General features: G+C 42.8%; 1 protein-coding gene across 6 annotated transcripts in view; it reads left to right on the top strand.

The window, feature by feature from the left end:
- The window catches only part of Dixdc1 (DIX domain containing 1), a 73,776-nt gene extending 48,375 nt beyond the window's left edge, over positions 1–25,401 (top strand). For 5 of the 6 annotated variants that reach the window (XM_041638550.1, XM_041638549.1, XM_041638551.1 and 2 more), the window contains 6 exons: positions 911–997; positions 1,700–1,867; positions 2,373–2,439; positions 17,079–17,184; positions 18,724–18,832; positions 25,047–25,401. In XM_041638550.1, the coding sequence (XP_041494484.1) occupies positions 911–997; positions 1,700–1,867; positions 2,373–2,439; positions 17,079–17,184; positions 18,724–18,832; positions 25,047–25,127 (618 nt within the window). In that variant the 3' untranslated portion in view covers positions 25,128–25,401. The remainder of the gene's footprint in view (positions 1–910; positions 998–1,699; positions 1,868–2,372; positions 2,440–17,078; positions 17,185–18,723; positions 18,833–25,046) is intronic. The other variant, XM_041638554.1, reaches the window with a different exon arrangement.

The following is a 25,401-nucleotide window of genomic DNA, read 5'->3' as shown; positions in this document are numbered from 1 at the left end:
TGCTCAAGTCCAGGAGTTCCAGGACAGCCAGGACTACACAGAGAGACCCTGTCTTGAAAAACAAAACAAAAACACCAAAAAATATACAGACGCTCTTTCAGTCTTGATAAAGAGTACTGGAGTGGCTGTGGGCTTCCAGGCCAAGGTCCAGTTCATTCGCTCTGCGTTCGAAATGCCCAGTGAGTGTCAACTGCAGCCTTGATACAGTGGGGAAAAGGGAGACCACATCTCCATTCATGACCCTAAAAATGTTCCTTTCATTTGGTGTGTGTGTGTGTGTGTGCATGCGTGCACACGCGTGTACACACCAGTTCTCATCTTCAGCCTGGTTGAAGCAGGCTCGCTCTTGTATTGCATCCACTGGGCTGGCTGACCCATGAGCTTCAGGGTTATTCTCCTGTCTCTAACTCGCACCTCACTGTAGAAAAGAGAGGTTTATGTACATTGTTTCACCTGGCTTTTTACATGGGTTATCAGGATCAAACTCAGGTCGTCTGGCTTGTGTGGCAGACACTGTTACTCGCTGAACCATATCCGTAGCCTCCACATAACTTCTTTTTTTTTATAATTTTTTTTATTAAGAAAAGAAGAAAAAAAAACATAAACAAAAAACAAGTTTCCACCTCCTCCCAGCCTCCCATTTCCCTCCCCCTCCTCCCACCCTTCTCCCCCTCCTCCCACCCTTCTCCCCCTCCCCCCACTCCTCTCCCCCTCCCTCTCCAGTCCACAGAGCAGTCCGGGTTCCCTGCCCTGTGGTAAGTCCTAGGTCCTCCCCCATCCACATAACTTCTAATGTAAGCAGTAAACCCGTAAATAGTTACATGCTACACCGCAAAGAGCGGAATGTAAAGAGAAGGTGTCTTGGTTTGCAATTATCCATCTTGTTAACAGCTGTTGTTTCTTCTTCTAGGTGACAACTTACAGTCACAGCTCTCAGCGCAATGGGTTTGTTCTTCCAGTAGCGGGGAGGGGTGCTGCTTCCGTCACCCACAGAGGGGTAGGTGCCTAGGACTAGACAAGAAGCTGAAGTGAGAGCGACGCCCTGGCGATCACCAGCAGGCTAAGCCTTTGATTCTTGCACCTGATGGGTGTATACAGATGTAAGGCATCCATTATCCAAAATTAAAAATCAGTTGTTAAGGGCTGGAGAGATGGCTCAGTGGTTAAGAGCATTGCCTGCTCTTCCAAAGGTCCTGAGTTCAATTCCCGGGAACCACATGGTGGCTCACAACCATCTGTAATGAGGATTGATGCCTTCTTCTAGACTGTAGACACACACACACACACACAGAATATTGTATGCATAATAAATAAATAAATAAATAATATTTTAAAAAAATCAGTTGTTAAAATTAAGAGTTAATGGGGGCTGGAGAGAGATGATTCGGTGGTTAAGAGGACTGACTGCTCTTCCAGAATGGAACGTCTTGGTGGCTCGCAACGATCTGGCGCCCTCTTCTGGCCTGCAGGCATATATGTAGACAGAACGCAGTATACATTTTTTTTTTTAAAAAAAAAAAACTTTAAATCTTTAGAGTTAATTAGTAGTTACTCAGTAAGTATCGAGGGAGGCATATTTTCCTCTATGGAACTCAGGCCTCTGTCCTAGGAACTTTCCTGTTAGTCCTCTTCAGCGCAGTGGTTGGGACGGGGATGGGAATACGGCATGGCTCCCTGCTCACCAGCACTGTCATTTTAGCCACAGACCAGTGACCTCCAGCTCGTCCGAGATGCTCTCCGCAGCCTGCGCAACAGCTTCAGCGGCCATGATCCTCAGCATCACACCATTGACAGCTTGGAGCAGGGCATCTCCAGCCTCATGGAGCGTCTGCATGTCATGGAGACACAGAAGAAACAAGAGAGGAAGGTAATACTGCCATGTCTTGTTTAGGCAATCCCCTGGGGCAGCCTGATCTAATGGGTCCATCCTTTAAGGCAGCATCAAGATGATGATGATGATGATGATAAAATAAGACCCTGCTGAGGGCTCCACACGGGCTTCATTGGGGCTTCCATCGCAGAGGAACTGACTGTGGACGGGGTATGACAATCCAGGGAAGGAATGTGTGGTAACTTGGTGCTCAGCAGCTGTGTAGCTGTGTAAGGAATTGTGGTTCCTGAGTCCCCAGGATCCCTGCTGCTTATTCTCCTCCCCTCACTCCAAGAGGAGCTGACTCTGGGTGAGAAAACACATGGGGAGAGCACTGGAAACTAGAGAGTCTTTTGTAGCTGCACATGCTATTAAGATAAATATGTCACATTTCGTATGTTGTGGTAGAGGACATGATTTTTGTTTCCTTTCCTGTTTTAAATTTTTGGGTATATCCTTCTGCTGATAATAAATAACTCTTGACATCATTATGACTTTCCAGGTTCGGGGCAGGTCACTCAGAACTCAAGCAAGCAGTGAATACCGGGCATCCTGGCCCCCTAATTCAAGTAAGTGCTCGTTATCGCAAAGTAAAGATGTCTGGAATATTAGACTAGAAATTTGGTTCCCCTCCTCCTTCTCTCCTCTTCTTCTTCTTCCTATTCCATTCCTCCTCCTCCTCCTCCTCCTCCTCCTCCTTCTCCTCCTCCTCTTCTTCCCCCCCTCTCATTTTTTTGGGTTCTCTTTTGGTAGCATGCAAATCATCTTTCTGGACCACAGATACTAACTAGTACATAGGGCTGAAGGCATCAGCTTGTCTTCTCCACATTCAGTGCAGGTGTGTCTTCAGCAGTGAGGCCTTGCTGTCAGTCTGTGGAGAGAAATCTATAGACTTGGCAACAACCTGGGTTGTTTGGGGGTTTCTCATGGGACCCCTTTGGCCAACAACTCAGTTAGATGTAACCCAATCCTGGTATTAGAAGTTTCATTTGACAACAAGAGATGTCCAGTTAGAGATCTGTCTCCCCCATTATTTGATAATTTCATTTAAATTGCACTCATAAATGTGAATATTTTACAAAGTTTCTTCATATTTGATTTCCAGACTACTTCTCAAATGGCTCTAATTTTAGCTGTCTTTTTCCATATTACCTTCCTTATCCTCCATTCCCCTCTTCCTCGCTTGATCCTTCTGTCCCAGCTTCCCACGTCCATCCATATAAGTGAATACACACCATGTTTGACTTATGCCATGTCTTACTTTGGTTTCTGTGCTGCAACAAAACTCTATGATCAAAAGGCAAGCTGGGGAGGAAAGGGTTTATTAGGCTTACACTTCAGCATTTCTGTTCATCAATGAAGGAAGTCAGGACAGGTAATCAAACAGGGCAGGATCCTGGAAGCAGGAGCTGATGCAGAGACCCTGGAGTGGAGCTGCTTACTGGCTTGCTTCCCATTGTTTACTCAGTCTGCTGCTTTCTTAGAAGTCAGGACCACCATCCCAGAGATGGCACCATCCACCATGGCCTGGGCCCTCCTACACTGATCACAAAATGAGAAAATGTCTTACAGCTAGATCTTAGGGAGGCATTTCCTCAGCTGAGACTCCTTCCTCTGGTGACTCTATCTTGTGTCAAGTTGACACACAAAACCATCCAGTACAGCAATATAAGTGAATACACACCATATTTGTCTTTCTGGGCCTGGTATATCTCACTCAGGATGATATTTTCTAGATCCATCTGTAAACAGAGACTGAACATTTGTTTCTTGGTCACCCAGACCCAAATAAGCACACAGAAACTATATTAATTATAACACTATTTGGCCAACAGCTCAGGCCTATTTCTAGTTAGCTATTATATCTTAAATTAAATTTCTATTATTTTGTATTTTACCATGAGGCTTGTGGTTTGTTACCTCTTGTTCTTGGGCAGCCATGTGGCATCTGCCTCCTTCAGCAGCTACATGGTATCTCTTTGACTCTATCAACTGTCTAGCTCTTCGAGCCTGGCAATATTCTGTGGTCATAAGTCAAAGCAGCTTCTTTATTAACCACTGGTAATAAAATATAGATAGTCACAGCCTACAGAGCGGAATCCTACATCATTCATCTGTTTACCTATGGATTTCATTATTTCATTCTTTTTAATGGCTGAGTAATACTACATTGTATAAATATATCATATTGGGGGCTGGAGAGATGGCTCAATGGTTAAGAGCACTGACTACTCTTCCAGAGGTCCTGAGTTCAATTCCCAGCAACCACATGGTGATTTACAACCACCTATAAAGAGATACTGTATAAATAAATAAATAAATAAATAAATCATATTTTAAAATCCATTCGTTCTTTGAGGAGCACTGTGGTTGATTCCAATTTCTGGCTATTATGAATAGAGAAGCAATGGACCTGGTTGAGCAAGTGTCTCTGTGGTAGGATGAAGCATCCTTTAGGTAAATGCTGGTATAGCTGGATCTTAAGGTAGATCTATTCCCATTTTCCTGAGGAACTGCCACACTGATTTCCATGGTGTCTGTTCAAGTTTGCATTCCCCACTAGTAATGGATGAGTGTTCCCCGTACTCCACATCCTTACCAGCATGAGCTGTTACTTGTTTTATTGATCTTAGCCATTCTGATGGGTGTAAGATGAAATCTCAAGGTAGTTTTGATTTGTATTTTCCTGATGGTTAAGGATATTGAACATTTCTTTACAGTGTTTCTCAGCTGTTGTTTTTGTCTGAGTTGTTCTATTACTAATAATAGGAGTCAGATATTGGGATGAAAACCTGAAAGATCAAAGAAGTGGAGGGGGAGTGACCAACTGACATTCCCTTTTTTCACCAGAGACCCAGCAAGCATCTCTGTCTCCACAAGTCCCAGATAGACAAGACCATGAAACCTCTAAGTCCCTTCCTACTCCTTCCTGTGCGTCCTTTCTATCCATTCTTGGCTTCTCTATGGTTAATCCTAGTTGCTGGTTATGTCCCCTGGTTCAAGGTGTCACAGTGCAATCAAATATTCTGCAACACTGAGCCATTTGAGTTTCCTCATGAGAATTCTCTGCTTAGATTTGTATCCCCTCTTCCCCCCACCGCAAGACAGGGTTTCTCTGTTTTACAGTCCTTGGTGTCTTGTAACTCACTCTGTAGACCAGGCTGGCCTCGCATTCACAGAGATTAGCCTACCTCTGCTTCCTGAATGTTGGGATTAAAGGCGTGCACCACTACCACCTGGTCATAGATTTGTATCCCATTTTTAATTGGGTTGTTTTCTTGATATCTAGTTTTTTGTGTTCTTTATATATTTTGGAAATTAGGGCTCTATCAGATATGTAGTTGGTGAAAATCTTCTTCCATTCTGTAGCCTGCTGTTTTGTCCAAGAGATGGTGTCCTTGGCCACACAGAAGCTTTTCAGTTTCATGAGGTCCTGTTTATTACTTATCAGTCTTAGTGCTGTACTACAGGTGTTCTGTTCAGGAAGTGTCTTTTGTGGCAACGTGTTCACGGCTACTCCCCACTTTCTCTTCTCTCAGGTTCAGTGTACTTTGTTTTATGTCGAGGTGCTCGATCCATTTGGAGTTGAGTGAGAAGTGTGGCTCTGTTTGGATTTGTCTGCATGCAGGCCTCCAGTTTGACTTGCACCATTTGTTGAAGATGATGTTTCTCTTTTTTAGTGTGTATTTCTGGCTTCTTTATAAAAAATCAGGTATTCACAGGCACGTGGATTTATGTCTGGGTCTTTAATTTGATTCCATTGATCAATGTGTCTGTTTCTGTGCTAATCAGAAATTTTGTTATTTTCATACTCCCAGTTTCTGGGTAGATGTTTTTGTGCAGTGCTTCACTTTTATGATTTTTTTCCTGAGCAAACAAGAGTCATATTGTCTCTAGGAATATGAAGACTCATGATGTTGTTACCACCAGCCATGTGGAGAATGCTGCTGACATGGGCTGAAATATATGGAAACTGCAAAATTCAAAACATTCATGCTGAGTAAACCATAAAACAAAAACCATAAATCTAGATCACTCTAGTTTAAAATACTGTGCACACACACCCACACACAGACCCACACACAAACAAAAGTCTGCTTTTTCTAGGGGCAGGGAGTCCAATTTCTTTGGGGATTGTCTTAAAACTTTTGAGAGCAGTGATGTCCAGGTCATTATTTAAGGCCTTTAACTACAGACTTCTTTTAATCTCCTATGCCAGACTTCTGGAACAGGTCTATACTTATTCTCTTTCATTTCTTTTTAAAAATGTTTAACATTTATTTGTTGAGTGTATGTGTTTGTGTGCCCATGTGCCACAGTCCACATGTGGGCTTGAGGTCAGCTTGCAGAAATCACTTCTCTTCTACTCTGTGGGTTCCAGCAGCCAAACTCAGCTTTGCGGCAAGCTCCTCGCCTGTGGAGCCATCTCTCTGGCTGGCTGTCCTTTACCACCCAGTCTAGCTCATTCTTGCTCTGCTCAGTTATTCCATTTATCCTCACTGTTGGGTTGCAGCGACGCTCTTATTGTGGAGTCAAGTGGCTGCATCTCGAGCCTTGTCTTCCATTGTCTTTTCAAAAGCTTTTTTTTTTTTTTTTTTGGTTTTTCGAGACAGGGTTTCTCTGTGGCTTTGGAGCCTGTCCTGGAACTAGCTCTGTAGACCAGGCTGGTCTCGAACTCACAGAGATCCGCCTGCCTCTGCCTCCCGAGTGCTGGGATTAAAGGCGTGCGCCACCACCGCCCGGCTTTTCAAAAGCTTTTAATATTCTCTAGCAGTCTGCTGGACTAGAGCCATTAGCTCTCCTTCTATTCTCTGAATGTGAATTCTGAATCCCTCCCCCCTTTGACTCCCTCTCTTCCTAGCCCTTGGCCACTGATGCTCTGCGATGCCATTTGAGGCCTCATCCCAGACCTAGACTGTCTCACAGTCTCGTTAGGGATCTTTTCCATTCCATGTGGCTTCAAGCGTTCTTGTATGTGGATTACTATTGCAGTTTTAGTCTAATCCCTGCGCTTTTCTGAGCAGCAAGGGTATGGATTTGAATGGCAATGAGATGTTCTTCTTCATAAGTTCAAAGGCTCTTGAAATTCATTCCTCAAACTGAATGCAAACCAACAGAGAGGAAAAAACAGAGAGACTATAAAATCAGACATATCTGCAGTGCAGTCTTGGGGCTGCCAATCCACAGTGTATGGCTGTAGACAAGAATGCTAATCAATGGCACTTGGTCTGAGGTTCTTTGTTATCAAGTGGAGACAGTCTTGAAAGATTTGAGCGTTACATGAGACTTCACCTGAAAATCACCGGCAAACTATTGGGGCCACGATACCTGAGGCAGTGGTAGCAGGTCCAGACTCCTTCCATCCACTCTGACTGTGCCCTTTTCCTTTTCCAAATTTTCTCAGCCAAATTCCTCTCCTGTCCTTGACTCATGGGGAGAAACAACAAGCATGTCAGTGTTTTTTAAGATTGATTTTATTTATTTGTGTACGTGCGTGTGCATGTGTGTGTGTGTACTACATATATGTGGGTGCCTGCAGAGGCCAGAAGAGGGCTTTGGATCCTCTGAAGCTTGGATTACTGAGTGTTGTGAGCCGCCTGGGTGCTGGGAACAGAACTTGTATATGCTTTTAAGTGCTGAGCTATCTCTCCGGCTCCTTATTTCAGATTTTAAAAGTAACACAGCAAAGTTAGTGGAATAAAATTTAGAGGTCATATATGGGTTATAAACCCATATATGTATAGTCATTTGACCTGGGTTATATACCCACATATGTATAGTCATTTGACCTGGGTTAACCCACATATGTATAGTCATTTGACCTGGGTTATAAACCCATATATGTATAGTCATTTGACCTGGGTCAAGCGGATATCCTACAACATGGGACCTCGACCGATTACCATATGTATGTAAAAAATAGATCTATACAACTTCTAAAGAAGGAAAAAAATACATTTCACATGGCAATGAATTTCTAGATATAACATCAAAATCATATGAGGCTAAAAAAATGTAAAGTAACAAGTGCTAACAAAAGACATGGGGAAAATGGCACTTGTCTGTGTTGCTTTGTGGTTACAGCCACTGGGGAAACAGTTTCCCAAAAAGCTAAGCACAGAATTATCCCAGGAAGCATAGGTATAGACCCCAAAGGATTGAAAACAAATGTTCAAATCCGAAAAGTCAACACAAATGCCTGTCAACTGTGAAATGATCATATTCGGCTATAGAAAGGAATAAAGCACTGATCCATGTTAGAACATGAATGAGCTCTGAAAGCACATTATGATAACTATAAGATGCCAGACCCAAAAGGACGGTTCACTTGCTAACATGCCTGCCCCACAACTGTGAGAACCTGAGTGCAAGTCCCCAGCACCCACGTAAGAAGCTGGGAATGGTAACACACTCCTATAATCTTGTGCTGAGGAGGTGAGACAGGTGGTCGGTCACTGGCGCTTTCTGGCCAACTAGTCTCCCCCAGTCTGTGAGCTCCAGGTTCAGGGGGAGACCCTGTCTCAAAAAGTAAGGCAGAAAGTGATTGAGGAAGACATCTGTCATGACCTCTAGCTTGCACATGCACAGGAGCGTGCACATGCACACACATACACACACACACACACACACAAAATGGAAAAATATTTTTAAAAAAACCAAAAGGACATATATTACATTTGTACATTTATATGAAATGTCCTGAACAAGCAAATTATAAGAGAGAAAGAAGGTTGGGTTAGACGCATGCCAAAATCAAGAAGGAAGGGGAGATGGTAAATAAGTGCTTTTTACTAAAGAAGAAATGTTTTGTTACATTCGTTTATTTATACAGTGCGCGTGTATATGTGGGCACACATGTACCCCAGTGCTACCTGTTCAGGTCAGGTTTCTGTCAGGGATGGTGACCATATCTGGGGTTAGATGGTGGTGAATGTTTGTAGCCTTGTGGATGTACTGCTACTGAGTGGCACCTTTCAAAATGGCGAATTCTGTCTTAATTCTGAAAATGTGAACTTCTTAAAATAGTATAATTGCCTTGAAAAACCAAAAAAAGGTATAATTTTGAGTTCTGCCGGGAGTATAGAAAGCTGCCTAGAGCCTTCTGCATAAATAGCAAGAGAAAGTTGGCTGGTCTAAAAAGTCACAAATTTTGAACCCATCTGAGAGATGAGGTCATAGGGAAATTAGCCTGCCTAGAAGCCTCGAACATAGGTTGCTCCAGAAAGCAAAAGGATGCTAGCACCAGCTTGTGTGTGGTGAAGCCAGGAAGGGTGATAGGCTACTGGGCCACAGATAAAGGGAATGTTGCTGAGATTTCCCCGCATTGTTAAAGGCTAAGCAGAGAACCCCAGGTGCCGATGACATAAGAGTTTATAACACGCAGACACTTTTCCATGGACTTCTATTCTGTGCATGAAAACGTTTGTTTGTGGGGACAGAGTCAAAAGAAAACCTCCCCTGTTGGTGCAGGCCCAGAGGACAGAAGCGCTTACACCGCAAAAACACAAGGCCCTATATGGACCGTTGTCCATTGTGGAGAAAAGATACCTGGAGAGAGCAGACCCCACACACACACACCCTGCCTCAGCACCAGGCTGAGGTCTATTCCAGCCATAGGGAGGGGAAAGTACACAGTCCTCCATCATGAAGCAGAATAGGACACTTGTAGACACAGATCTTTTGAAGGTGCCTGTTCTAGGGGTGGAAGCAGGCTGAGGGACAGGGTCACAGGAGTCTCCCTCACCTACGCTATCAGGTATAAGCCTCCAGGAAGCCATCTCTTCCCCCTAATGGAAATCTGGAAGAAAATGAAAATGGGTGTGTTCTGAGATACTTTAGTAACAAAGTCCTAGCCTGAGCTAGGATGCTGTCTAGGTTCCTTTAGCTACCACCACTCCTGTGCTCACAGAGGACACAGTATCCCATTTCCAGGGATGTTTTTACTCTCCCCGACTCTCTCTCTCCCCTCTGTCTCTTTCTCCTTCTCTCTCTCTCTCCCTCCCTTTTCCCTCTCTCTATCTATATAGATAGATATCTATAGAGTCACACTGTGGCCAAACTCATGATCTTATTCCTTTGACCTTCTGAGTACTGGGATTATCTACTACCTTAACACAGGGTATCTAATGTTCATTTAAAAATTGTGAAGACCAACTGGGCAGCTGTGGCGCATGCCTTTAATCCCAGCACTCGGGAGGCAGAGAAAGGCAGATGTTTGCATTCAAGGCCAGCCTAGTCTACAAAGCAAGTTCTAGGACAGCCAGGGCTACACAAAGAAACCCTGTGTAGAAAAAGCAAACAAACAAAAACAAAACAATGAAGCCTACATGGTAGAAGGAGAGAACTGGCTTCTTCAAGTTCTCCTCTGACCTCAGCATATGTGTGTATCATGCTCCCATACCCCCCCCCCACAAAAGTACAATTTTTTTCTTTAATTAAGAGACATTCCCAGGCTGGAGAAATGGCTCAGTGGTTAAGAACATTGGCTGTTCTTCCAGAGGACCCGAGTTTAATTCCCATCACCCACATGGCAGCTCACAGCTGTCTGTAACTCCAGTTCCAGGAGATCTGATATCCTCACACAGACATGCATGCAGGCAAAACACCAATACATATAGAATAAAGATAAATAATGAGAGAGAGAGAGAGAGAGAGAGAGAGATTCCCAAAAGCAAGCAAGAAAAAAAAAAAGTCACTGCTAAGAACCATATCAGAGCCAAACCCAAATGTGACAAGGATTTTGGGCCCATGAGACCAGGAATTAATGTGTTCAGTGTTGTGATAAATATGTGCCAAAGAGGGATTTTAGTAATGTGGCTATAGCAGGTCTTTCTCTGGACTTCCAGCTCCCAAATAATGACACAGGGGCTTTTTATTCATTGTGAAAACTTGGCCCCAGTTAAGCTTGTTCTCAACTAGCCTCTTAAAACTTAAATTGATCCAAGCTAGGCAGTGGTGGCGCATACCTTTAATGCCAACACTTGGGAGGCAGATCTCTGTGAGTTTGAGGTCAGTCTGGCCTGCCGAGCAAGTTCCAGGACAGGCTCCAGAACTACACAGAGAAATCCTGTCTTGAAAACCCAACACTAACAAAAAACTTAACCCATTTATATTAATCTACATTCTCCCAAAGCCTGACTTCCTCTGCATCTGACTGGCAAATCTCCTGTTGTACCTCAGATCCTTTCCCAGAGTTCCTAGCTCTCCCTTGAAATCCCTCCTGTCATCTTTTGCCTAGATATTGGCCATTTTCCTCTTTATTAAACCAATCAGAAGGTGCTTTAGGCAGGTAAGGAAGGACAGACATACATCTTCAAACAGTGTACAAAAAGTTTATCTCAGCATCTCACCACTAAATAAAAGTCTCTTTTTCTATCATCATTAAACTATATACAGTAAGAACAATTGTCTGGTAAGAATTACATTCACAATGTTTCAACCATTTGTATTTGGCAACTTTGGAGAAAGTACTTTATTATCTGTCCTATCTTGGTGAGTTTTGTACCTAAATCACTTTCTATGTTGTATTAGCAACAAAAATATCTTTTTAGACCTTCAAACATTTTCTTAGATAAACATCTTAAGCTTTTATGTCTCCCAACCTTTATAAACTTTACATCTCTTTTGTAAGTTTCTTTTCTGAATTTGTTAACAAGGAAAACTGTAAGACTGTAACTGTCCAGTCTTCAACAGCATCAGAGACCTAAGAAAGAGAAAACAGTACCTGAGTAAACAGGGAGTGCAGAGCAAGCAACTTCCAAAACTATAGAAGTGGCAGAGACTGCTGGCTGCCCGGACAGCCATCCAAGGTTCCTCTGTAACCTTGAGCATCCATCTTCAGATTACAGGCCCAGAATATCTGACTGACTTTTTTGTGAAGCAGGAATTTTGAAGGATGGCCTACCTTGTCTTGGCAAAATTTGGCAGCTAACTTCCTTTGTGTCCTGCTTGTCTAATGTGGACAACATACTGTCAACAGTCAAGGCAAGGGCGGTTTCTTCACCAGTGGCTGGTTTTGCCACATTTAAGACAAACTCCATATGGAGATTCTTTGGTGTCCATCATCTTCTTTGAAGTGGATTGGTACTGTGAGGAGGAGATGTATCTTGCTCTCATAAAAGCCTGATGTTATTAAAACATCTTAAATGCCATATTCTGTAGACCTCTGAAGTGTTTATATCTGTCTAAAATATATCTCCATCTAACCTTGAAAATATATACATAAAGCTAAATAAAGCTTATTTCTGTTTATATCTAAAACCTCACTACAAGTTTGGTTATCTTAATTATCCTAAACAATTTGTAATAATAGTTTCCAAGAATTTGAATCTTATATTACATTTTAAAAATGAGTGTTGCATAGGTATAATACCTTAAATAAGAGTAGAAACATATATGCAATATATTGTAACAAAAATAACTTTAGCTCTGTATCAATATACAAAAATCCATACCAATCTAAAGTATTTGAGACTAGTAGTTTCTTTTTAATTTAAAAGTAGATTCAGTAATCTACCCTATTATTCCTGAACTTGGCGTCTTAGACCGCTCGGCCGTCCTGACATTATGCTATTATTCCTGTATTCCCTCCTTTCTTACTTTTCATTCCCCACCCTCTTTCCCTCTAGAGTAGATAGGAAAAAAGAAAGAATACAATAAAGAGAAAGTAGGAAAGAGAGAGAGAGAGAGAGAGAGAGAGAGAAAGACAAGAAACAAAGAAAGGAAGATAGAAGAAAGGAAAGAAAGAAATCCTTTAACCTTCTTTGCTTAGTTTCCTCCCTGACCATGACCAGTAACAACTTGCAACCAATACCTTAAACAACGACAAACATCCATAACCCACCAAAGACCAAAAACCACCCATTCACCTCTCAAGAATGTGGGCATTATGTTCTTAAAATTGCTTCCTGTTGTTTAGGAGCAGTGACATCTTTAGGGGACCCTAAGAAAATTAGGATAATGGTCAAGTCTTGGGAGAGCAACTGTATTATTTGTCTTCTATTCTCTGTGTGACGGGAAAGTGCAGGGCTTAACTGAAGTCCTGGCTTGAGTAGTCTGTGAGGCTGGGTCATCTTAGCTAACTGCTTTGAAGTTGTCCCGGGTGCAGATTTTTGAGGAAATGGCAATAGAGGAATTCTAAGAGGCTGGATCACCTGGGCCATCTCATCTGTCTTGTCTTCATTGGTGTCTGGTCCTTTTGTTCTGAAAACATACGAACTTTTAAAGGTACCATATATATCTTCATCAATACAAATATGGAATGTGTAGTGTGCACACATCAACTAAAGATGGTTTTCTATTCTATGCTTGATCAGGCAAAAGGTATCTTCCAACTGTGTAAGTTCGTTTGAACTGTATACCAAACTGTCATGAGGACTCTGTAGCCAACAAAATTTATCATCTTATCCAACTCAGAGCTGTTCTCATGCAGAGGGATCAGAATATATGTCAGCTGTCTTGTTGTCTTCTTGGTTTCTTCCTTCATGTCTGCAGGAGGTCTCCCCTGGTCAAATCTTCATTAATTTTGAGGAAATCCATAGCTTTTCACTTCCTGTAGAAACAAAGTCATAATCTCTCCCCCAACACAACACATTTTCTGACTTCCATTCTGAAGTTAAGACATCCTTAAAATATATAGGCTGGATTAAATTTATATCAATAAAGCAAAATTCTAAATATATATATATATATAGGCTGGTTTAATTCAGCAGTTTTTCTATAATCTGATATCTTTTAGTAGCTGTTGTTTTAGCTTATTATCAATTAAAATTTAAAGTTAATAAAGAACTGTATAGGGCCCAATTTTTCTGTGTTATGGTATTTCTCATCCTTACATGATTTGTTCTTTTTATATTATTTTATTTTCCCTTTAAAGACTTTATTTTATTATTTTAAGCTATATTTTTCTATGACTGTCTATATTCACTTTCTTTTCTTTCATTAGCTAAATACATTTTAAAGCATACTGTACCTATTCAGAGGTTTTATGTCTGGACCTGGCTTTCTGCATACCTGCAGCCTTCTCTGCTGGTGTCTGGCTCAATCCAGCTAGGGTACATCCAACAGGCTACCCCCACTGGTTCTGGGTTGCAGCCACTGCTTGCCGTTCTGTGAGGGCCGAGCTTCATGCCTGTGGACACTGGCCAGGAGCCATGCCCACCTGTCCTGGAATGTTGCTGGGCCTGCAGGCTTTTCTCCCTAGTCTCCCACTGAGTAGCATGCCACTGAGAGCAGTGCTGGGCTGCTCAGCAGGGCCTCCCAAAGGAGCTGCTCCTCTGTAGGCCAGCATCAGCATCAGGCCTGGAAGCTACATCAGGCTCCATGTCTGAACTTTTCTCAGCTTTCTCTGGCCCTTTGCTTGGATATTTGTGTCTCCATGTTGGATGCCAAGTGTAGCAGTTCTCCCTTTGGACCGCCAACTCCTGAATAATGACATGAAGATTTCTTATTAAGTATGAAAGCTTGGCCTTATCTTAGGCTTGTTCCCAACTAGCTCTTAAAACTTAAATTAACCCATTTATATTAATCTGCATTCTGCCATGTGGCTCTCGTTACCTCTCCTCAATATCACACATCCACTTCCTCCGCATCTGGCTGAAGAATCTCCCATGACTCAGATTCTCTCCCTGGAAGTCCTACTTATCCTCTCTGCATGAGATCCTGCCTACAAGAGAAAAATAGACACATAACATTTGGCCAGGTCTTTTGTTCTTTAATGTGTGCAGGTGTTTTGCTTACATAATGTCTGTTTATCATATGTGTGCTTTTGTTCATGAAAGTCAGAATAGGGCATTGGATCCCTGGAACTGGAGTTACAGGAATTTGTTAGTTGCCACGTGGGTTGTGGGAACCAAACCCATGTCCTCTGTAAGAGCAGTAAGTACTCTTAACCGCTGAGCCACCTCTCCAACCCCTGATCAAATCCTTTTACTGCCAGCGACTCCCACCAGGGAGAGCTGGAATATAGGGGAGATGCAGCAGCAACCAGAAGAACAGAGGACAGTCCTTACATCTGTAGACTTTCCAGGGGAAACATCTGTGCAGAGCTCAGAGGGGTCGCCGAGCTTAGCAGGTTAGAAGGCTCTGAATGAATCTTTATAGCAAAGTTTAGGAATTGAATCATTTGCCACCCTCTGCTTTGGTACTGGGACATGCTAGGGATCTAGAAGCTTAAGGAAGGTACTAGAAGGATTATAAGACATGACTGGTGCACTCTACAGGGCAGCTTCTCTGAGCCATCTCCACACCACTTAAGAAAGCAGTTTAACATGCTTAAAATGGGGAGGATGACATTAAGTTTTTGTCTGTCTGTTTTAAGACAGGGTCTCACTATGTAGCCCTGGCTGGCCTAGAACTTGCTGTATAGATTAGGCCTCAAACTTAGAGAAAGCACCTGCCTCTTCCTGCCCAGTGCTTGGATTAAATGTATGTGCTACCGAGCCCAGCAATATTTTGCCTTTAAGTTTAGGCTTATAATTCATTTAGAGTTATTTTTTTCTATACACTATGAGGCGTGGATGAAGACTCACTTTTGTTCTGTTTTAATGGGTCTTTAATCTTCTAGTGCCATTTTTGTTGTTGTTTGAGACAGGAACTCACTATGTAGCCCTGGCTGTCTTGAACTCACAGAGGCCTGCCTGTCGGCCTCCCAAGTGCTGGGATTAAAGATATACCACCACGCCCAGCTCTATATTTATTTATATTTATGTATGCTTACCATATGGATGCAGTGCCTCTAGAGACCAGAAGAGGGCATCAGAATCCCTGGAACAAGAATAAGAACAGGAATGAGTGGCCCTGTGGATTTGGGAACCCAACCTGGGTCCTTTGAAAGAGCAGCAGGTGTCCTTAACCCCTAAGCCACCTCTACAGTCTTATTTTTAACACATATTTCCTGGTGCTTTATTGGATTTTAAGGTTTTTGTAAATTCAAAATCTACCTATATCTTCATATAAATAGAGAAACTTAATAACAAAGTCTATTTGGCAAAGTAATAAAAATAGCAAAGCCCAAAATTCCTTTTTTATGAAGGTATTGGGGATTTGGTATGTATATTTTTTCCTAGAATCCCTCCTGCTCCGCCCCCCACACACACTTCCTTCCTCTCTGACAGCCGTTGACTCTCAGTCGTGTTTTAGGTGCAGGCTGACAATGAACAAGCGGCAGAAGCGGAGTGAAGCGATCCATGTGTTTGATTTGTTTGTTCTGGTGTTTTCACCATGTTTAGTACTGTTTGGTCCCTGGATGGATGTTACCAGGATCATCTATATCATGTAGTAGAATATTTTAGTTTTTCCCCCCCAAAGACATATTTTTAGGGGTTGGCAACTTTCACCCTCCGTGGGTGAAAGCACTTACTGCCAAGTCTGACCACCTGACCGTAATCCTTGGTCCCCTGCTGTGGAAGGAGAGAACTGACTTCTAAAAGTCGCCCCACACTAAAATAAATGTAATACAATTTTTAAAAATCACACAGGAGGCTAGGTGTGGTGGCCTACATTTCTAATCTCAGCACTCAGAAGGCAGAGGCAGGCAGGTAGATCTCTGTGAGTTCAAGGCCAGTTTGGTCTACAACTTGTATTCTAGGCCAGATAGTCCCTGTCTTTAAAAAAAAAAAAGCATAGTACAGGATCAGCCCTTGCAGAAGGTCTTGTACTTGATAGGCTGAAGTACTTTGCCTCTGGGTTTTCTTCCATTTTTTTTTCTTCCCCACAAATCACATGAATATTCTTATTCCAAAACCTGAATGTAGGCAGTTGGCACTCCTGCTGGGTGTCTACTCTGCATCTCCTGGAATCTGGCCAGATTCTAGTCTGACCTCTTGATCTTTAGCAACAGTGCTGCCAGAGCGGGTATTCCTCTGCCAGATATCCCTGGAATGGATGGAAATGAGGTCCCCATGACGATGTCCATGCCCAAGTCACCTCTTGTCCTCATGGTGATCATAAGCCATGCTCTGCGGACATGGTGCTGGGCAAGGCTGATGGAGAAGCTGTGGCCTCCGGCAGCTTCAGCCTCCTGAGGCATTTTAAGTAGATGAAAGGAGAAATAGTTTGGATCAAAGACAAAAGGAGGAATAGTTTGGATCAAAGACAAAAGGAGGAATAGTTTGGATCAAAGACAAAAGGAGGAATAGTTTGGATCAAAGACAAAAGGAGGAATAGTTTGGATCAAATTGAATGTTCTAACCAGAGTCTCTGATTGCAGCATTGCCTCACTCCCAGAGTTCTCCAGCCGTCAGCAGCACCTGCACTAAAGTGCTCTATTTCACTGACCGGTCACTCACGCCCTTCATGGTCAATATACCAAAGAGGTGAGATGTTCAAGTCATTATTTCACTGTAAAGACAAGAAAGGAAGGAGAGAGGGAGGGAGGAAGGGAGGGAGGGAAGAAGAAAGGGAGGGAAGGAGGGAGGGAGAGAGGGAGGAAAGAAAGAGAGAGAGGGAGAGAGAGAGAGAGAGAGAGAGAGAGAAAGGGAATCCATTACTGCCAAATGAGCAGCTTTTGCAGAAAGAAAAGCCCAGGCCATTAGAGATTCTAGTTCTAATTTGTCAGGTTTGAGGGTGTTTTTTGTTTTTTGAGACAAAGTATTACTATGTAGCCTTGGCTGGCCTAGAACTCTCTGTATAGACCAGGCTGGCACCCAGATGATAGATTCTCCTGCCTCTGCCTCCCGAGTACTGGGATTAAAGGTGTGCACACTGCACCTGGAAACCAGTGGCATTATTAAGGACAAGCAGGATCTACTGATAGGCACAGGAATTAATAATCGTATGTTGTTTTGTTTAATTTGTTGAGACACGGTCTCACTTTGTGGCTCTGGCTGACCTGAACAAGACCTTGTCTTGAACTCACAGAGATCCACCTGCTTCTGCCTCCCAAGGGCCACCACACCTGGCCCCACGGGAACAGAAATTGTGCTTCTTGTCCCCATAGCTATACAAATATGCTCCAACGTTGTGAAAACTGTTTCTTTTAAGTATTCAAAACAGCTCCTTCTGGTAGCCATGACTTCAACCATGGCCTCTTGGGCATTTACTTGTCAGTGTTTATTACTGTGTGCTAATGATGATGGCAACTCCGGCCTGTAAGAATTTATGTGGAAAATGTTCCAGAACCTCAGTACAGTATACTATCTCCCAGTGAAATAAATACACCATAAGGGGCCTGGGAATGTACCTCAGTGCTAGTGTGCTTGTCTTGCAATGCGTAAGGCAGTAAACCCAAGAACCAACGGCTGAGAGAGGCTGAGGTTCTTAGAGTCTGCTCATATGGACTGGACTGGGCAGAAGCAAGCTTTCTCAACCCAGAGGAACTGCTGATCCTTAAGCTGGGTGGCACATACTTGTAATCTTAGAACCTGGGAGGCCTAAAACAGGGCTGTTAATTTGAAGTCACCTTAGGTGGCATAGCAAATTCAAGGCAAGTTTGGGCACAAAGTAAGACCCCGTCAAAACAAAAACAAACAAACAAACCCTACCTGCTGAATTTAACTTTATCATCCTAAGAAAACTGGACTATTATCTCATGGTAGAAACCCAGAAAACTTAAGTGTATTACATATGGTTAATCTACAAATTTTATTTTAAATACCTTATTTTCAGATTAAAAAAAGCAAAAGCAATGAATTCAAGCTTTCTGATCACCTGAGGTATGATGCCACAGTCATTCTTAGTGGTTGCCCAACCTCTGCTATTTTAGTGACATTGGTTATCAGGAGTCGTGACCTAGTATTAAAGCCATGCTATCTCTGCCTGTTGACTTTGGCAGGAGCCTGGATTAAAAGCTAACACATTGCCTTTCCAGCCTATTGATTAGCAGGCTATATTGATACACTCTTCTTTTGTTACAGGTTGGGGGAGGTGACACTGAAGGATTTTAAAGCAGCTATTGATCGAGAAGGGACTCACCGGTACCACTTCAAAGCACTGGATCCCGAGTTTGGCACCGTCAAAGAAGAGGTGAAGAATCCACGGGCAGTTGGGGGAGCATTACTGGTCACTCCTGAACTAGCTCTTCTCTCTATTGCTATGAAAAGACACCATGACCAGGGCAATTCTTACAAAAGAAAGCATTTAGCTGGGCCTTGCTTTTAGTTCAGAGGTTTAGTCCATTGTCATGGCAGGAAGCATGGTGGCATACAGGCATGCCTGGTGCTGGAGAAGTAGCTGAGAGGTCTACATCCAGATCTGCAGGCAGCAGGGAGAGAGAGACACTGGGCTTGGCTTGGACTTTTGAAAGCTCAGAGCCTACCCCCAGTGACATACTTCCTTCAACAAGGCCACACCTAGTCCAACAAGGCCACACCTAGTCCAACAAGGCCACACCTAGTCCAACAAGGCCACACCTAGTCCAACAAGGCCACACTTCCTAATCCCTCCCAAGTAGTGCCACTCCTGAATGACTAAGCATTCAAACACATGAGCCTATGGGGGCCATTCTTATTCCGACCACCACAGTTCCCCTCAAGGATCTCAGAAATTATGGGATGTTCAGTTGATGGATCAACTGCTTTAAGTTCCATAGAATGGACCCTGGTGTTGACAGCTTTGTTAGTTACAGGACTGAATATTTTATTTTTTGTGTATAAGTGTTTTGTTTTCATGTATGCCTGTGGACCACATGTATGTATGGTGCCCAGGGAGGCTAGAAGAGTGTTGGATCCCCTGGAACTGGACTTATAGGCAATTGTGAGCTGCCATGTATGTTATAGTATGGAGCGGCGGGCTGTGTCCCGCCACCCGGCTAGCTTTACCCGAAATAATTACACGGAAACTGTATTCTTTTAAACATTGCCTGACCCATTAGTTTTAGTTTCTTATTGGCTAGCTTTTACATATTGATCTAACCCATTTCTATTAATCTGTGTAGCCCACGAGCTGGCTTACCAGGAATGATCTTAACCTGCGTCTGTCTGGAGTGGGAGAATCATGGCGACTCCCTGACTCAGCTTCTTTCTCCCAGCATTCCGTTCTGTTTACTCCGCCTACCTAAGGGTTGGCCTATCAAATGGGTCTAGGCAGTTTCTTTATTAATAAGAAATCACTCCCACATCATTTCCCCTTTTTCTGTTTAAACAAAAAAGAAAGGCTTTAACTTAACATAGTAAAATTACATATAGCAAAACAGTTATCAAGCAAGAATTACAGTTACAATATTTATATCTATTTTATCTTTTATCATAACTAAGGAAAACTATAACTATCTATTCATTCTTCAACTCCATCAAAGACTCCAGAAGGATATAATACTACCTAAGTAAACAAGAAATAAGAAAACTCTAGAAATGACAGAGACATCTTGCTGCCTGGACAGTCACCCAAAGTTCTTTTGTACCTTTGGGGCATCCATCTTCAGCCTTCAGGCCCAAAGTATCCAGCAGACATTTCCATGAAGCAGGAAATTTTAAAGACAGTTTAGTCACTATCTGCTGTGTCCTGCAGAATGTCTCGCAGACTCTTTCATGAGTCATGAACCCCAAAAGACCGTCTCACCTTTAGGCAAGTTCAGCAGTCCTCTCTCTGCGGGTTCTCTGTGTCCATTTTATGCAACAGTCCAGGCAAGAGCAGTTTCTTGCCCAAATGGCTATCAAACTCCATAAGGATCCTCTTCGATGCCCATCTTCCTCTCGAAGTAGATTGGTGCCGCCAGGAGCAGATATGTCTCATTGTCATGAAAAGTCCTAAGTTATTAAAACATTAAATGCCATATTCTGCAGTCTTTGAAAGATATGAAGAATGTCTATCTAACTGAAATGTATCTCTATATATCTAGAAAATCTAACTAACATGACTACAAGCTTTACTATTATCAATGATTAACCATTAACCTATATTTCTTAATTATACATTACATTTTTAAATGAACTACACAATCACAATACCTTAATCAAGATCAGAAATACATATACATATAACAAAATTGACTGTAAAATCCACACCAATGCAAATTACTCATACCTATACCATTTCCCCCTTTAAATGTAAAAGAACATTTACAAACAATATTTTGGGAACATGGGCGCAGTTTTTTCTCTCCAAACTGCTTTCTGCTGAATGGGGGCGTCGTTAATTAGGTCTTTTATGGTATAACCTGTGTGTTAGTTTTATCTCAGTTGGCAGTTGAGCGAAGCAATTTTCTGAAGATGTTTACAACAACCTTTCAGGAGGGCGTGGTCTATCATACCATATCGGGATAGATGTAATCCATAGGGTCTGGTCCTCTGTGAAAACAAAAGAAGACCCTTTCCAAAGCATCATATCCTTAGACCCAAATTCTGAAGTCATACCCTCATGATATCCGTTTTGGTTTCATTTGGCAGCCCATAGAATGAAATGTCTCTCTGTACTTAGCTCCTTCATAGTCAAAAATTTTAAAGAAAACACAATGTACATAATCCAGACTCTCTGTGAATTTTTTATTTTTATGTGGCTTATTTTTTTTTATTTTTTTTAATCTCTTAACTATCTGTATTTTGTCTCTTTAAAGACTTTACCTTTTTTTTTTAAACCATTAACTTTATTTTCTATTTTTTTTTTTTCTCTCTCAAGCCTATGTACATTCATCCAACAGTGTGGTTTTTTATGTCTGAATCTGTTTTATTGTGAATCTGTAATTTTTTTTTTACTATCCAGGAGCATCTCTAAAATGTTAAGCAGTTCTTAAAAACTTAAGTTGCACCATGTACAGGTAATATGGTAATAAGGTACAGCCTGTTTCCTGCCCAGTCTAAACCTTAACTGAGCTGTTTTTATGGTAATTACGGTAGTTCCTGCCTGAGACCAGCACAGTTCATCATGGCGGAGCCGAGCAGCTCCTGTCTCAGAGCCATTTGGTGCCCCTGAGCCATACACAGTTCCAGGCACACAACAGTCCACATTGCCATCAACCAAGCCGTAGCACATTACTCCAAATGCTCCATTCAAAAGCTCTGTCTCCCGCAGGATCCAGACAGAGATCGCATTGGTGGCACAGCCCAGAAAGTCACACTTTAAAATGACGCAGCCTTTTTTTTGCTGTTGTTGCTGATTTAGGAACTGTCTCTACAGCAAGCCACCAACAAACAGCCAAAAGCTGTGTTAAACTCTGTTTTTTTTATGTGATAAAAATTAAGCTCTCTCAGGTTTTACGTGGAGTTCATTAGCACGTTGGGAGCCACTCTGTTGAAGTACGGATCGGCGGGCTGTGTCCCGCCACCCGGCTAGCTTTACCCGAAATAATTACACGGAAACTGTATTCTTTTAAACATTGCCTGACCCATTAGTTTTAGTTTCTTATTGGCTAGCTTTTACATATTGATCTAACCCATTTCTATTAATCTGTGTAGCCCACGAGCTGGCTTACCAGGAATGATCTTAACCTGCGTCTGTCTGGAGTGGGAGAATCATGGCGACTCCCTGACTCAGCTTCTTTCTCCCAGCATTCCGTTCTGTTTACTCCGCCTACCTAAGGGTTGGCCTATCAAATGGGTCTAGGCAGTTTCTTTATTAATAAGAAATCACTCCCACATCACATGTAGGTGCTGGGTAGCAAACCTGGGTCTTCTGGAAGAGTAGCCAGTGCTCTTAATCACTGAGCCATCTCTCTAGCTCCAAGGACTGATATTTTTGTTTGTTTTGTTTTTAGAGACAGGGTTTCTCTGTGTAACAGTCCTGGCTGTCTTGGGACTCACTCTGTAGACCAGGCTGGCCTTGAACCCACTGAGATCTGCCTGTCTGCCTCCCAACTGCTGGGATTAAAGGTGTCCACCACCACTACTCAGCCCCAATCATTTTTTTAACTAAAAATTTGGATAGAATATTTATTTAAAAAAAAGAAATAGTGTTGTTAGTTAAAGTAAAACCCCAAGACAGCGGCAGGTACTTAACATTTACTGTCCCCTCCATGCAAAATGCAGGTCCACAAGCAATGTCTTCTATCTGTATCCAGTTGTCATAAAACTTTAAAGATTTTTACATTTATTTACTTACTACATGTGCGAGAGTGGATGGTTGTGAGTGCTTTTGTAGAGGTCAGAAGACACCTCCAGGAATTGGGTCTCTCCTATCATGTGAGTCCAGGGGATTAGACTCAGGTTGTCAGACTTGAAGACAAGTGTCCTTATCTGCTCGGTCACCTCACCAGCCCTTAGAAAACATGTTCCTGCTAAGTTTCAGACCCAGACACGTCCCACTCTCAACCCTAAACTCTCCAGCCCAGGACTTGGGCTGCCCTTCCTGTATAGGCTCTTCCCTATAGAATCCCACACTGGTGTGCCAGGAAGCTTCCTGTCACCCTTCTGGGCTCCCATCACGTGGAAAGGGACGTCTCTCCTCTGACATGTCTCTCAGTCTGCTTGGGGACACCTTGGATTGAAATTCTTGTTAACAGACACTTATCCCTCTGCTCCCTCATGGCTCCTCAGCTCCTTCCTGGAACTTCCTCACCTCCCCTAGGAGCTGCCTGTGTGTTCCTGGGATGGTGACCCGTTCCTTGTGTGTTCCTGGGATGGTGACCCGTTCCTTGTGTGTTCCTGGGATGGTGACCCGTTCCTTGTGTGTTCCTGGGATGGTGACCCGTTCCTTGTGTGTTCCTGGGATGGTGACCCGTTCCTTGTGTGTTCCTGGGATGGTGACCCGTCCCTTGTGTGTTCCTGGGATGGTGACCCGTCCCTTGTGTGTTCCTGGGATGGTGACCCGTCCCTTGTGTGTTCCTGGGATGGTGACCCGTTCCTTGTGTGTTCCTGGGATGGTGACCCGTTCCTTGTGTGTTCCTGGGATGGTGACCTGTTCCCCGTTCCTTGCCCCTTCGTCCTTTTCTCCTTGGACTCAATTCTCTTCTCCAACTCAGAGATTTTCTTAAAAGTCTTGCAGCTCACACACACACACACAAAAAAAAAAAACCAAAGACTTATTATTAATTGTGAAAGCTCAGCCTATATCTTAGTTCTTATAAATTAGATTAACCCATTTATATTAATCTATGTTTTTTTCCTTTGGCTTTTTATCTCTCTTTTATCTTGTACCTTCTGTTTCTTCTCCCTGTCCTCTGGAGTCTCTTCTGTGCCTTAATGTTGGTCCTCTTCTCCTCTCTCTACCCGGAAGTCCGGTCTAACCTCTTCTTGTCTAGCTATTGCCACTCAGCTCTTTATTAAACCAATCCACAGGCACCCCAGCAAAGACACATCTTTACAGTGTATAAAAATATTATTCTACAACAACCACACAAGCAAATGATCCCAAAGTCTCTTAATCTCTAAGGTTCTATAACTTTCCACTCTTAAATCTTTTATCTTTATGATTTCTCTGGGCTTTGTGCTCAAGAAATCTTTTAAGACTATTGTATAAACAGTCTTTATCTCAGGAACGATTTGTAAATTCATTGGGTGTGATTAAAGAATATGTGAAATCTGTAACAAAATTTGGCTTAAAACTGAAAGCAAAAGGCTTATAGTAACCTATAGGTACAAGTTTTAATTATAAGCCTTTTGTTACAAGTTTAAACCCAAATTTGTTACATAGATTTTTTTTTAAACTATACCCCATGAGCAACTTACACTTGGTTTTCCCACAGAACAGAATAACTGTCAGGCAGGAACAGGCAGCACTATACCTGTCATGGTGGAAAGTCCTGGTAGTAAAAACAAGGCGTGTTTATTTTCCTAACTGTGGTAGTTTGAATGTAATTGGCCCCCATAAACTCGTAGGGAATGGCTCCATTGGGAGGTGTGGCCTTGTTGAAGTAGGTGTGGCTGTAGGACCCAGTCAGGACAAACTCAATAGAGACCTGAGTCTCAGTAGTTTACCCTGAGGTGATACCTGATTCCCATAAAGACCACAAACTGAGACCACCCAGGCACCATCCAGGAATAGACAACCCAAAAGAAAAATTTCTAATATTTGTGTGTGTTTGTTTTCCAAGTCAGAGACAACTTGTGGAGTCAGGAGTTGATTCTCTCTGTCCATCATGTGGGTCCCGTCACTGAATTCAGGTCATCAGGCTTGTGACAGTATCTGTTCACCGAACCATCTCACCAGTAGTGTTGCTTAAGGACACTCTGGAGTTTCTGTTCCGTTGAGATGGGGTGTCACACTGACACCCAACCTGGCCTGGAACTCATATCTACCCTCCTGCTTCAGCCTGCTGGGCACCACATTCCAGGCTGTGTTATTCCACTGTGACTTTTTTTTAACCTAGGTTTTCCATGATGACGATGCCATCCCTGGATGGGAAGGGAAAATTGTGGCCTGGGTGGAAGAAGATCATAGAGAGAATTAACTGGACCTTGGGTCCTCCCTGGCTGCTTCTCTCAGGAAAGAGGGCTAACACCAGAGTACGCCGAGAAGTTTCTAATTCATGCTGCCAAACAGAAGCTTCTTCCAGTATGATGGTCATGGGCCAGTCCTGTTTGTGTGCCTGGCATATCTAGTACTTAAAATCTCTGTCCAAACACAGACCATGGGTTCATCTGGAGCTCCTTGTCCGTGGAAACAGTGTTTTATTCTACTCTGAGGACACCAAACCGAAGGCCTTAACCACCAGGGATGGATGA

The sequence above is a fragment of the Microtus oregoni genome, unplaced genomic scaffold (genome assembly GCF_018167655.1).
Source record: "Microtus oregoni isolate MIOR12 unplaced genomic scaffold, Mior012 000055F_ref0000237, whole genome shotgun sequence".
NCBI classification, from domain to species: Eukaryota; Metazoa; Chordata; class Mammalia; order Rodentia; family Cricetidae; genus Microtus; species Microtus oregoni.
This window is presented reverse-complemented; position numbering and strand designations above follow the sequence as displayed.